This window comes from Anguilla rostrata, chromosome 16, assembly GCF_018555375.3.
Source record: "Anguilla rostrata isolate EN2019 chromosome 16, ASM1855537v3, whole genome shotgun sequence".
NCBI classification, from domain to species: Eukaryota; Metazoa; Chordata; class Actinopteri; order Anguilliformes; family Anguillidae; genus Anguilla; species Anguilla rostrata.
The window spans coordinates 7,316,491-7,329,700 of NC_057948.1; the positions used below are offsets into that span (position 1 = coordinate 7,316,491).

Here is a 13,210-nt window from a genome sequence, read left to right on the forward strand (position 1 = left end):
GTCCTGCCAGGGTACACCCCCCCCCCCCCCCCCCCCAATTCCTGCCCAACCCCGCCGGCGCCACCCCCAACGCCCCCTAACAGGGGACCATCTAATTTTGGGCGCTCGTGTTCCCCGTGACCCAACGTCACCCAACGCCTTCCTCGCTGAAAACGTCAGACTGGGTCTCTTTAAATATCGTCTCTTTAAAGGCCCGGGGAGTCACCGTGGAAACCAGGGCCCCCGCCTTCTCTCGCCCGCCGTTCCAGCCGGGACCCGAAGGGGATCGTTTCGGCTCCGACGGCCGAAAGCGACCTTCTAACTTCACCCGATTAACCCGCCCGCTCGAACCGCTACAATTAGCCGCTAGCCTCCTTCGATAGCGTAGCTTGACGTGCGTCATCGTCGAGTTGTGTTCTCCGAAGCGAACGGCGCGCGAAACGGCCCTCGGAAGTTGAGCGCCTCGCCGCGAAGGTCGACGAAGGTCGGAGCCGGCCGCGCCACGTTCACGCGCTTGCCGGTTGACCCGAGGCTCCGCCCCATCGGTTCTCCCTCCGAGCCGAATTAGCGAGCTTCTCTTTTGGATTGACGCCCGTAATCTCCGCTAAAATTGCAAAAAGCCATTAGGAGCGAGACCGTCCGTCTTCCTGACAGGACGCAAGTCCCCTTTCTGACAGCCGGCTGAATGAGGAGGAGGGAAGAGGACACTCGGAAGCGGTTACTGTGGGAGGAGGCGCGCTCTTCCCACGGTGAATATTCATCGGAGCTTGGCCGAGAGCGTTTTGCGCTTTTGAGAAGCGGGCGTGTCCGAGCCCCGAGACAGATCGCTGTCTGACGTCGCTACGGCAACTGCGGGACTATTTGACAGGTCGACCGAGGATGCGAAGGCGCGAGGAACGGGGAGAGAAGCTTTTGGCGACGTGATTTTTTTGCGTTATCTCGCACAGAAACAAACGAAGACGCGTCCTCACGCGTTTCATCCGACACATGATGTACTTTCTAGGTGGTGGTGTTTCAAGATGAGTCAGCTACAGATATCTAAAAGTGGACAGCAAAATTTTTTTCGTGAAACCACCTTGGCGAATTTGCGGCTCATCTCTGTCCCTCGGGGTCTGTATGTGTCTGTGTGTGTGTGTATGCGTGTGTATGCGTGTGTGTGTGTGTGTGTGTGTGTGTGTGTGTGGGAGCATCCCCAGCACACTTGCCCCCTAGCCCCCTGCTACAGCAGAACTGCAGTGATACGAACACATAAGGAACTCTTATTTCAGTAATCTGTTGAAACGGTTATTCTCATTTCCCCAGCCTCATTCTCATACAGGCTCTCATTTTCAGCCATAAGTCATTAAAAGTTAATAACTACTAATCTAGCATGCTTATTCCTTACGGATCTCAAAAAGGACTTTTTTTTCTACGTCAGCTATCCGAAAGACACAACATAGTAAATTTCAGCACAATAGTAACTTAGTAGCGTATAGCAAAAAATACTACCCTTCGAGAGTTCTCAAAAACAAAAATACTACCGACTGTAGGCTTAGCTAATGTCAAAGAATATAGTGTAGTTATATAGTAATAGTATTGTCACGCCGCTCCTTCTGAACCAGCCCGTTTCGGACGGAACGCGGTTAGAGTGACTCCTTTCCGCGGAAAAACGGGATTTTCAGAACATACCCGCCCCCTCCAAAAACAAAAAAATGAGAGAAAGCCGAAAATCACTGGCCAGCTTAGGGACGAAAAGTAACTCCGCACAAGACGCTGCCCGCTCGTTTCTGAACATATTATTTGGGTTAGGAAACGCCCCCCCCCCCCGTCTCTCGCGTACAATACAACACCAACAAACACAGCGGCCATTTTGAATGGACCGAAACGTCAAATTAAACAAACAACGCAAATGGGCTTGTGTCACAGAAAGTGTTCGGTCCCCTCCCCCACCTCTCAGTAATCACAGCGCTGCACCTGTCGCGGGGAGGAAGTCGAAGGCAAACGAAACCCTATTAGCACCGGCCTATTAGAAATAAAACCCTTTTTATGCAGTGCGGACGAAAACCCACAGTCTAACGTTTCCTTTATTTCAAAGAAGGGGAATAAAACAGGCAAGTCTCCTTTATCGGGGAGCGAAAGTAACGAAGCTCCACCCCAGCCCCTCTCCCCCAACGCCCCCCCCGCCCCCCAACTAATTGAATTAGGAGGCGCTGAATGGTGCTGAGCGGGGAGGGGAGGTTAATTGGGGTCGGCGGGGGGGACGGAAAGGGGGAAATAATAAAGTCTTTACCTAACCAGTCGTTAAACTTCTTGACCTCGGAGGGCAGGCCCAGCTCGGTGAAGTCGCCGCTGTGCAGGAGGACGTCGCCGTACGGCATCTGGACGCCGTCCGTCCGGGAGTGCGTGTCCGAGACGCAGACGAAGCGCGTGTGCCCCGCCGGCTTCGGGGTGTCGTACGGGATGGGGTCCACCCTGCCGGGACGGGGAGGGGGGGAAGAAAGGGGGGGGGGAGAGAAGAGGGGAGAGAGAGAGAGAGAGAGATCAGGGGTATGTTGCCGCTAGAAATGCCGCGCGGCAGAGAGCGGGTTGGTGTGGGGGTGGGGGATGGGGGGGTTTGGGGTCCCAAAAACACACAACAGGTCACTGACAGAGGAGTGGGGTTCGGAAAGAACGGGCGGAACTGCTACAGAGCTGTCGATCGCAGGCTCATCTCAGCAAGCTGACGAATTTTCCCCATTTGCACCAAAAAAAAAAAACGCAACGATTGGACCTGATCAATACAGCACTGATAGCGTGCGGTGCCTCCAACCGTTTCTGGGTTAATGAGTCCTTGTTCTGCCTGTCGCTAGCCGTGGCCCCAAAGGGGGGGGGGGTGAGGGTGGTGGTAGGAGTGGGGGGGTGGCGAGGGGGGGGGTATATGGATCAAAAGCAAGGCCAGTCACAGATTAAGCTGCAAGATTTGACCACGTTCAAAGACCGGCAGTTACTGGCAGCAGGTGAACGTTCTTTCTGAGCGCCCTTCTGAGCTGACGTCTCCGATCGACCTCAAAGCCGCCCGCCATCCGCCCGCAGCTCGCTACGTTTACGACGAGGCGAGGAGCTCGCTCTTCAGCGGTAAGACTACAAAACTACCGTCTTGCAGTAGAGAAGAAAAACAAGCAGTAAGACTACAAAACTACCGTCTTGCAGTAGAGAAGAAAAACAAGCAGTAAGACTACAAAACTACCGTCGTGCAGTAGAGAAGAAAAACAAGCAGTAAGACTACAAAACTACCGTCGTGCAGTAGAGAAGAAAAACAAGCAGTAAGACTACAAGACTACCGTCGTGCAGTAGAGAAGAAAAACAAGCAGTAAGACTACAAGACTACCGTCGTGCAGTAGAGAAGAAAAACAAGCAGTAAGACTACAAGACTACCGTCGTGCAGTAGAGAAGAAAAACAAGCAGTAAGACTACAAAACTACCGTCGTGCAGTAGAGAAGAAAAACAAGCAGTAAGACTACAAAACTACCGTCGTGCAGTAGAGAAGAAAAACAAGCAGTAAGACTACAAAACTACCGTCGTGCAGTAGAGACGAAAAACAAGCAGTAAGACTACAAGACTACTGTCGTGCAGTAGAGAAGAAAAACAAGCAGTAAGACTACAAGACTACCGTCGTGCAGTAGAGAAAAAAAGCAGTAAACTACAGACTACCGTCGGCAGTAGAGAGAAAAACAAGCTAAGACTACAAGACTACCGTCGTGCAGTAGAGAAGAAAAACAAGCAGTAAGACTACAAAACTACCGTCTTGCAGTAGAGAGAGAAAACAAGCAGTAAGACTACAAAACTAACCGTCGTGCAGTAGAGAAGAAAAACAAGCAGTAAGACTACAAGACTACCGTCGTGCAGTAGAGAGAAAAACAAGCAGTAAGACTACAAGACTACCGTCGTGCAGTAGAGAAGAAAAACAAGCAGTAAGACTACAAGACTACCGTCGTGCAGTAGAGAGAAAAACAAGCAGTAAGACTACAAACTACCGTCGTGCAGTAGAGAAGAAAAACAAGCAGTAAGACTACAAAACTACCGTCGTGCAGTAGAGAAGAAAACAGCAGTAAGACTACAAACTACGCGTGCAGTAGAAGAAAAAAGCAGTAAGATACAAACTACCGTCGTGCAGTAGAGAAGAAAAACAAGCAGTAAGACTACAAAACTACCGTCGTGCAGTAGAGAAGAAAAACAAGCAGTAAGACTACAAAACTACCGTCGTGCAGTAGAGAAGAAAAACAAGCAGTAAGACTACAAAACTACCGTCGTGCAGTAGAGAAGAAAAACAAACCTTAAATGAAAACAACCTCAGCTATAAACAAACAAACAAGTTTATTTGTGGCGCGGGGCAACACTTTTCGAAATCCTACTTAGCAAGTGTAGCTGTGTAGCATTTTCGCACAGATATTTGAGCTGCAGACAGAAGGCTAAAGGGGTTAACCGAAGCAACGTTTTTAGTTTCCGACAGAAAAGGCTAAAACGTTGCTTTACATTCTCAAAAGCCCCCCTCGCGTAAAACCAGGCGGTGGGAGGGGACCTTGCGAAGACTTCCTTATTGCGGCGTTCTGACACCGTCGCACGTGGGAGTTGCGAAAGAAGAAGAGTCTTCGTTTTTCGTTTTTTTCTTCTTCCCCGTTTTACGAACGGCTCGCTTCTCATCCGGGAATCTTTTTTTTTAACTTACTTTTCTTGCGAAGCGTGTTTGTGTGTGTTTTTTTTTTTTTTTTTTGGGATTCTCATCTGAAAAGAAGAAAGCTCTGGCCTGTAATTGAAGTCAGCTTCGCGCGATCGACGACACTTCTCCCCCCCCCTCGTCCATTATTCCGCCAGTAAAGGGGACGTCAGTTCCGTCCTCTCTCAAGAGCGCGCGTCTCCCTAATTAACACGTGCGTCCGCAAACTGACAAAAAACACAAACGAGAGAAGGTTGGAGGAACAAAAAAAAAAAGAACACAAACGTGTAGCGGAATTTTTGTTTTCGACGCGGCGCGTCGCCCGGGAAACCGAAAACCTCGACTGCGTGCTGCACGCATCGCAGACGCGGCCGCGCGGTAAGACCGCCAGGGCCAGCTCGCCGACGGCAACGCAAGCCGCCGGTTTTAAAAACATTTTTTATCAGTGTCGTCCGTCCCGCTGTCTGCTGGCACAGCTGCGAGCTCCGCTCGGATATGGAGGGAATTTAGGATACCGCTTCCAAAATCAAGAATTGCGCGTGGGTGTGTGTGCGCATCTGTGTGTCTGAGTGTGTGCGTGTGTGTCTGCAAGTGTATGTGTGTGTGTGTGTGTGTGCACGCTCAGTATATTTCAAGTGGGTCAATGTCAGAAACCTTAATGGGTGGTTTTATAATGTTCTCTAACTGTGATTTTGGGAACCCTGTACCGGCTGAATTAAAACATTTATAAATATATAGTAAAAAAGGCCAAACACGGTCACGGTTGTCCTCAGTCATTCAGGGTTGGAGTATTTCTTTCGCTTGGGAGATTTGTGGGGGTTTTGGACCAAAAGGGAGCAATCATTTAGGTGCAGAGGAGGATTATTTAGAGCGCAGGCTTTAATATGACAGAAATCAGGTTATAAATGAGACCGAGTGGGTGGGGGGGGGGGGTGGGGGGGGGCTGAAATGAAAAGCACACATTAAAACAAAATCTTGGAAGGGGAGAAAATAAGGAGCCGCCTGAGAGAGGCCTCGGGTGATGAGTGTTATCGCGGAAAAACCGCAAAAAAAACTCTTAAAGCAGGAAACGGCTCCGGGGGCGAACGCGCGCGCGAGCCCCACGCCGGGACGTCTCCAAACCCGCCGCGCTCGCCGCGACAGGACGCATCCGGCTCCACGGCAGTTTAAGAGCGCACGCGTCGATCTGATTAGACGGCCGTTCCCATCACACTTATCCAGAGCGGCTCAATCGCCGAAGCCCGTTTCGAACGTCTCCGCTTTCGAACGCGCGCAGAGGGGAGGAGGTCTCCACCGTGGCTTTGTGCGGATGCAGAACTATGGATCCCAAAACGTTTCAAGCGACGCCTCGACCCACGCTTCTGACAGGGCATTAAAAAAAAAAACGACTGTTTAACTCCTCTTTGGCATCGCGCTTTCTTATTGGCTGCTTCGCTTCGCGTTACGAAACAAGGCTATTTTGGACCGCCTGTACTGTATGAGCTTATTTTAACGGCATCACTGCATTATTTTATTATAACTTTTTTTATTCCCTAATCTTTTATTGTTCTTTTAATTGTAAAGTGAAATAAAATGCAATCAAATCTTTGCGTAATTAAATTATTTATGCATAAGATGACACGTTATATTACTTTGACGATAATTATTACGGTATACAGTATTACATTCATACGGGAGAGCACAGGCCTACATCTGCAAATGGAAAAGCAGCGATTCCGTATAGGACTTAAACCAATGCCCCTCTGGGGTCATGATCACAAAATTCGTGTATTTGCTCCTTCTCAAGGAGAATCATATAAAGCAGAGATTCTAGTGTTCGCTTGATCAGGTAAGGCTGTTTGCCAATTATTTTCAATTCATTCATCCAACCCATCGCATCAGGGACAACTTGAACACACAACACGTGTAAATTCAAATTTCCTGACAAAAAAAACAAAAAAACAATTTCAAAGCAAAATGAAATAACAAATACAAAGTAGGGACAAAATTTACAACTAAAATGAGGAGCCGTAACACGAAACATAAAAATACAAAAATATAAATACAAAGAAGGAGTGGATTCAGATAGTTTGGTAGTTATACAGCATTATTAAAACATTCTAAAGGCGTTATGCTTATAATAGCGTACCCCACCCCCCTTACTTTAACCCAAGACGGCAAAATTTGGAAGAGCCAAAGAAGATTGTATCACAGTGAGCCTACCCATACTCTGAATAAGGGGAAGGTTCTTAAGGTTGTTGAAAACATCAGTTCTCGCATAAATGTTTTCTTAAACCCGTTTTAACTCGACACGCATTCGGCTCGTCGCCGTTCGCTCTTCGTCTTTGAACTCTTCCTCTTCCTCTTCTGCGGGTCCAGGCTTCGAGCGAACGGGACCGCAGTGACTTCACCCGCCAAATCTACAACTTCACCGATTGAAAGGATCCGGCTACTTTCTAAAGGAATCATTCGCCACACCCCCCCTAAGACCCAGCAGAAAAAAAGAAGAAAAAAAAAGCTTCGTTTTTTGGACATAACACAAGTATCTGACGATGACAAAAAAATGAAAATCTTTTCAAAAACATAATGGAATTTTCACTGAATGTCCCTTTGTGGCGTCGGCTTCAGAGAAGCCGAACGTACGGTCGATAAAATTAAGCTCCGGAGACTGAGAACGAATCGCCGGGTCTCGAGCGGATAAGCACGTTAAACGGAAAACGTAAGCGTGCGGTTTTGGCGCTCGTCCGCGGTGGAAGAATAGCTCCCGCGCGTCGCCGAGGCGAACCGCGTGGGGTGGCGAAGCGGCCTCGGCTGCGCGGACGAGCTTTGTCCATCTCTGCTTTTACGGACTTCGCCGGAAACGCGCCCGTTTGAGATCCATTCGCGCCGTTTTTCCGTGCGCCCCGGCCTAACAATTTTTTTATTTTCGCTCATTTGACTTGTGTGCGTTTTCGCCCTTATTTTTAACGTCTGCATCTTTTTATTCCACTGAGAAGCACAAAGATCCGCTTGTTTCCTTGTAAAAAAAAGGCGCTCCATTAAATACGGATGGAGTGTAGCACAGTGGGTAAGGAACTGGACTTGTAACCGAAAGGTTGCAGGTTCGATTCCCAGGTAGAACACTGCCGTTGTACCCTTGAGCAAGGTACTTAACCAAAATTGCTTCAGTATATATCCAGCTGTATAAATGGATACAAAGTAAAATGCTATGTAAAAGTTGTGTAAGTCGCTCTGGATAAGCGTCTGCTAAATGCCTGTAATGTAATGTAAATAATTTAATTATTATTATTATTATTATTATTACTATTATTATTATTATTATTAATAATAAACTGATTATATGGCCAGAGATGTGAATATGCAGCATTTATATTGTTCACGGCATTTATGGCCATTTCTGACGGGATGTGGCCAAAAGAGGGCCAAAATTCAGAGTGGGAAATGAACACCAGCCACCAGCCGGCTGCTGGTGAGTTTTTATCTGCGGCTGATAAGCCTGTCTGCTGCTTCGGCAGGAGCCAGCCGTCGCTTGGAGGTCCCGTGCTATTCTAAACACCTGGCTGTCCGGTAAAACAGCGAACTTGGCCGGTGAATGCTGTGGAGGCGCCAGCCACTGTGGCCGGTGGAGTTCAAAAGTTAGTTTGCCGCCCCGACACAACACCATCGCTCAGCGGACATTAACGGTGACTACTCAACAGACCGGTTACCAGCCCATGTGACTGAAAGGCAGCGTGCGCGGGAGTTTGTAGGAGTTTGGGAAGTTACATTTCATTACATTACAGGCATTTAGCCAGAGCGACTTACACAACGTTGACATAGCATAGCATAGCTCAAGGGTACAACGGCAGCATCCTACTGGGGAATCGAACCTGCGACCTTTCGGTTACAAGCCCAGTTCCTTACCCACTGTGCTACACTCCGTTGCTCTCGGAGACCGGAGACGACTGGAGCCCGCCGGCGGCGACGTGCGTACAGAGGCGTCACAAACTCGACCTGCGGTCGCGCGTGGGCCACCTCGAGCCACAGCCCCGGTCGAGAAGGCGAGCGCGGGGACCGGCGCCACGGGACGACAAAGGGAGACAGGCCCCATGTCCTGCCACTGCTAGGCACAGAGTGTTCATTCGGCTCCACTTCCTACAGAAGCTTTTAACTTAATTTTTTAAAAGACCCAGTCCAATATAAATAATTATATTTCAATGGAATACTATGTTATTAAGCCTATTTTATTCAGCTGGGCAACTGGAAATGAAGTTCTTACACGGTCCACTACAGAAGAATGTGGTATTGGTCATTTGGTGACTATGGGCCAGGTTCAGTAAAATCAGCACCCTCTCAATAAAGAGGCAGGAAGAAAGGCCGCTCTTTAAAATACCCGCCTCTTCATGCCAAAAGAATAATACACAAAGGTATAGCTGGGTTGTGAAAACACACTGCCCCAGTACAGAGACAATCAACGTCCCACTGCAGCCCAGTTAGCCGGCGGTAGCTAGCCAGCTAGCTTACGGAAGCTACCAGTGCAGCATCAGATAATTTGACATGAAACTAAAAAATTCAAGAAAATAATAGAAAATAATAACTTATTTAGAAAATTGGAGTGGGGCAGCAGAGAGGCACCAAGGCGAGCGTGCGAATGGAAGAGGGGAGAAAAACAATTTTTTTTTCTCGTAGTATTCCACCGCTCGACCGACCGAAACGGAGGGGGGGGTGCGGTGCGCAGACGCTGCCTCACGAGCTGCACCGCTCGGGAGCGGTGACGACTTCCTCCCGCACCGCGCCTCAGTTTCAGTCGTTCGGGCCGTGGATATATTCATAAACTCTTCCCTTTCGCTTTTCAAAATACAGACGAAAAGCGCGCAACACAGGAAGTAAAATAGAAAGCGACCTTACTGCATCCCTGCTGGGAAATGACATACACTACACAAAAAAGAATTTGTATTACTTTCTCCATTTATAAATCAGGAGAAAAGGTACGCGTACCTCTTTATCTTGGGGGTCAGCGAGCACTTCACACGCAAGAAACGAGTGATTACACGGTCTTTAAAAACGCGGCCGTGCGGTTCTCCCCCTCGAACATCTGCCGCCACCGTTACCGAGGCAGGTCAGGTGACTGACACCGTTCAACCGCCGGGTTGGCTGAGTGGCAGGGAGAGGAGAGCCAATCGGGGGACCGGGAGGGACCCTCGTTAATTAGCGCCCCATTGTTCCGGGACCGCCTGCCCGTCAACCGAAAACTGAGCCCAACTCCCCCCCCCCCGAAAGCGGTCATCACACCCTATCGTATTTCGTCAATACCCGAGCGATCTAGAACTGAACCGCTGACCTCTGAGGGGTCAAAGGTCGATTGTCCAATTGCTAATCTACTGAACTGCCCCTCGACTTCCCCAAACTCAATGAATAGGTGATCGTTTGCTTTCTCGTAGATTTAAAAGAAGGGAAACTTGTGGTCAGCAATGAATCCTAAGCATTACATTAAACGTATTTAGCAGGCGCTTTTATCCAAAGCGACATACGAAAAGTGCACATCATGGTCATTGGAACAACTGCAAAACACAAGTTCGATAAGGTACAGTACTCATTTCGTACAGTTATTTATAGCCAAGAACACAGTTCAGTTCACGCAGTGAACATTATTCTGACCAAGTCAAATTAGGGGGTAGAACAAGCTACAGCATTAGGACGAAAATACAAAGTGCAATAAGTGCTGGAATGAGGGTACATGTAACATAAGTGGCATGAAAGAGGGGAATTTAAGTGAAATGATTCGCAGAGTGGTGGCAGTTAGTCCAGGTATAGTCTGAAGAGATGCATCTTGGGTAGTGAGGGAGAGGTTCAGCTCTGAATAATGAACATGGATGAATAATGAATATGGACTTACTGTATCCATATTCATAAGTCCACATTTATTGTTCATCACATGGACCATGAATTTCTATTGAATCTATTCAATTTCAAATTCCATTGAAATTCACTCAAATCAGGGAATGAATGGAAATGCAGTTAACCGACTGACTCACAGATGACACAATGTGAATTTTTCCATTTGTGAATTGAAGTTCGCTTTCTGAATCGAGTCAAACAGAACTGAACCTAACCCTGAATGATTCAAAAGGACGTTTTACCAAGTCCACAGCAGAAGCTGTGTGGCCATCAGACCTTAACCTGGCCCTGTTACTCAGACTGTTAATACTGAAGTTTTGGGAGGAGAGAGAATTTGGAAGGAGAGGACAGAGAGAGAGAGAGAGAGAGAGAGAGAGAGAGAGAGAGAGAGAGAATTTTAGAGTAGAGAGAGAGAGGGAGAGAGAATTTTAGACTAGAGAGAGAGAGAGAGAATTTTAGAGTAGAGAGAGAGAGAGAGAGAATTTTAGACTAGAGAGAGAGAGAGAATTTTAGACTAGAGAGAGAGAATTTTAGAGTAGAGAGAGAGAGAATTTTAGACTAGAGAGAGAGAGAGAGAGAATTTTAGAGTAGAGAGAGAGAGAGAATTTTAGACTAGAGAGAGAGAGAAAGAGAGACTTTCAGAAGCATGCCCCGGAGCGAAGCCTTTGATGAGGATAGCATCTCCACCGTGCGGCTCGCCTGGTGAAAACCGACCTATCGGCTACTCCGGTCGCCGCGCGCGTGTCTGCGCGTGTGTCCGGGAGGTGAGTGTCTGCACGTGTGTGTGTCTGCGTGTGTGCGTGGGTTTGTGCCTGCGGGTGGGTTTTGCGTGTGTGTGTCTGTGTGTGTGTGTGGGTTTGTGTCTGCGGGTGGGTTTTGCGTGTGTGTCTGTGTGTGTGTGTGTGTGTGTCTGTGTGTGTGTGTGTGTGTGTCTGCGGGTGGGTTTGCGCGTGTGTGTGTGTGTGTGTGTGTGTGTGTGGGTTTGTGTCTGTGTGTGGGTTTTGCGTGTGTGTGTCTGCGGGTGGGTTTTGCGTGTGTGTGTCTGTGTGTGTGTTTGTGTCTGCGGGTGGGTTTTGCGCGTGTGTGTCTGTGTGTGTGTGTGTGTCTGCGTGTTGGTTTTGCGTGTGTGTCTGTGTGTGTGGGTTTGTGTCTGCGGGTGGCGTTTGCGTGTGTGTGTGTGTGGGTTTGTGTCTGCGGGTGGGTTTTGCGTGTGTGTGTGTGTGTGTGTGTGTGTGTGTGTGTGTGTGTGTGTGTGTGTGTGTGTGTGTGTGTGTCCGAGCGTGTACTGCAAGCCAAACCGAGCTCACCGCGGTAAGACGATGGCAATGCAAACACAAACGTTTACTGCCTTTTCTCAACCCGCCCGTTCGCTTCTCTTGCTCCGAGGAGAACTATAAAAAACGAATGTGCTTCCCCTCCGTGCCCAACCCCCACCCCCCACACCCAACCCCCACCCCCCAACCCGCCCTTCTGCTGGGAGCAATATCATTTCTCCTGAAAAATACGAGAGCGTCCATCTTATCTGCTGGCTTTCAGCTGTCTGCGCTAATTCAATAAAGGGCGCGGGAACATCCATAGCGGGAACATCTCTAATCTGAGCAGGTATATGGAGAGGCACAGAGTGGGAGTGGGGGGTGGGGGGGGGGAGAGTGAGGGGGCGGAGAGAAAGAGAGGGAGGGTGGAGAGAGAGAGAGATGTATATTATGTCTGCGTGTTATATGTATACTGTAGCTCGTAATCTGTGCTTTGATTCGCCGGCATTTGCCCCCTGAATTTCGTGACAGTACAGCAAAACAAACCGAAGTGAGAGAGGGGGAGAGAAATTTCAGTTAAAGTCTAGTGTTGCATTTCCTTTTTTTGCCCTATTTGCTACAGGAATCTAAGGTGTCGTAGTATTACCTTCCTTTGTTGTATACAGCGGGGGAAATTGTGGGGCAAACACGACACCCAATACAAACACAAAGGAGCCGGCAGCACTTTACCCGAAAAAAAACTAATTGCCCCTCCTAACGTTCCCCCCCCAATCCGCTCTCATCCCTTAAATTTGCGAGACTAACAACCTCCTGCCGCGCTCGACATTTTCTCGTCGCCCTTTGTCGACTTCGAACCGGTCGAATCCGGCAGGGGACAAAGAGAAGGACTTCCTGTTTCCCGGGCCGACGGCTCGAAGCGGGAGTCGCTCGCGCTCACGCGCAAGAGCTCCGCCCACCAAGACATAAAGCGCGCCGCGTTTATTACCCAGAACTACAACGGGGCCCTAAACCACTGCAGCGCCACCCTTTGAGTTCCCCCCCTATTTCCTGCTATCAGAATACAAGACATTACCCCCCCACCCCCCCCTCACCCCCACCCCCCCAACACGGGCCTGCGGGGGTTCCAAAAGCACGCCCGGTTTGAAAGGGTTAAATGGCCCACGGAGAGGGGAGATTAACTCCTGCCTGTTGTAGACAGGACAGGAAATGACATCACACCTAGACTCTCTCTTGTGGCTCCTGCAAAAGGGCATCAACCTGGGAAGGGGATATTTAGGCCCCCCCCCACCACCCCTCCCCCGAGGGCGTCCGGCCGCCCGACGCATACCTGGAGAACGTCAACTGTCACTTGACCGCGGTGGCGACAAGGGGGGGGGGGAGGACCGAGGAACGTCTAAATCAAGGAGTTCTCCCCTTTCACGGGCTTGGTCCTCAGGAACCTGCCTGACCG

At 49.2% G+C, this 13,210-nt stretch overlaps 1 protein-coding gene across 3 annotated transcripts in view; it reads right to left on the reverse strand.

Annotated features, from left to right (window-relative positions):
• mpped2a (metallophosphoesterase domain containing 2a) overlaps window positions 1–13,210 on the reverse strand; it is a 63,699-nt gene that overhangs the window by 44,453 nt on the left and 6,036 nt on the right. For all 3 annotated transcript variants that reach the window (XM_064312772.1, XM_064312773.1, XM_064312774.1), the window contains exon 3: window positions 2,249–2,430. In XM_064312772.1, the coding sequence (XP_064168842.1) occupies window positions 2,249–2,430 (182 nt within the window). The remainder of the gene's footprint in view (window positions 1–2,248; window positions 2,431–13,210) is intronic.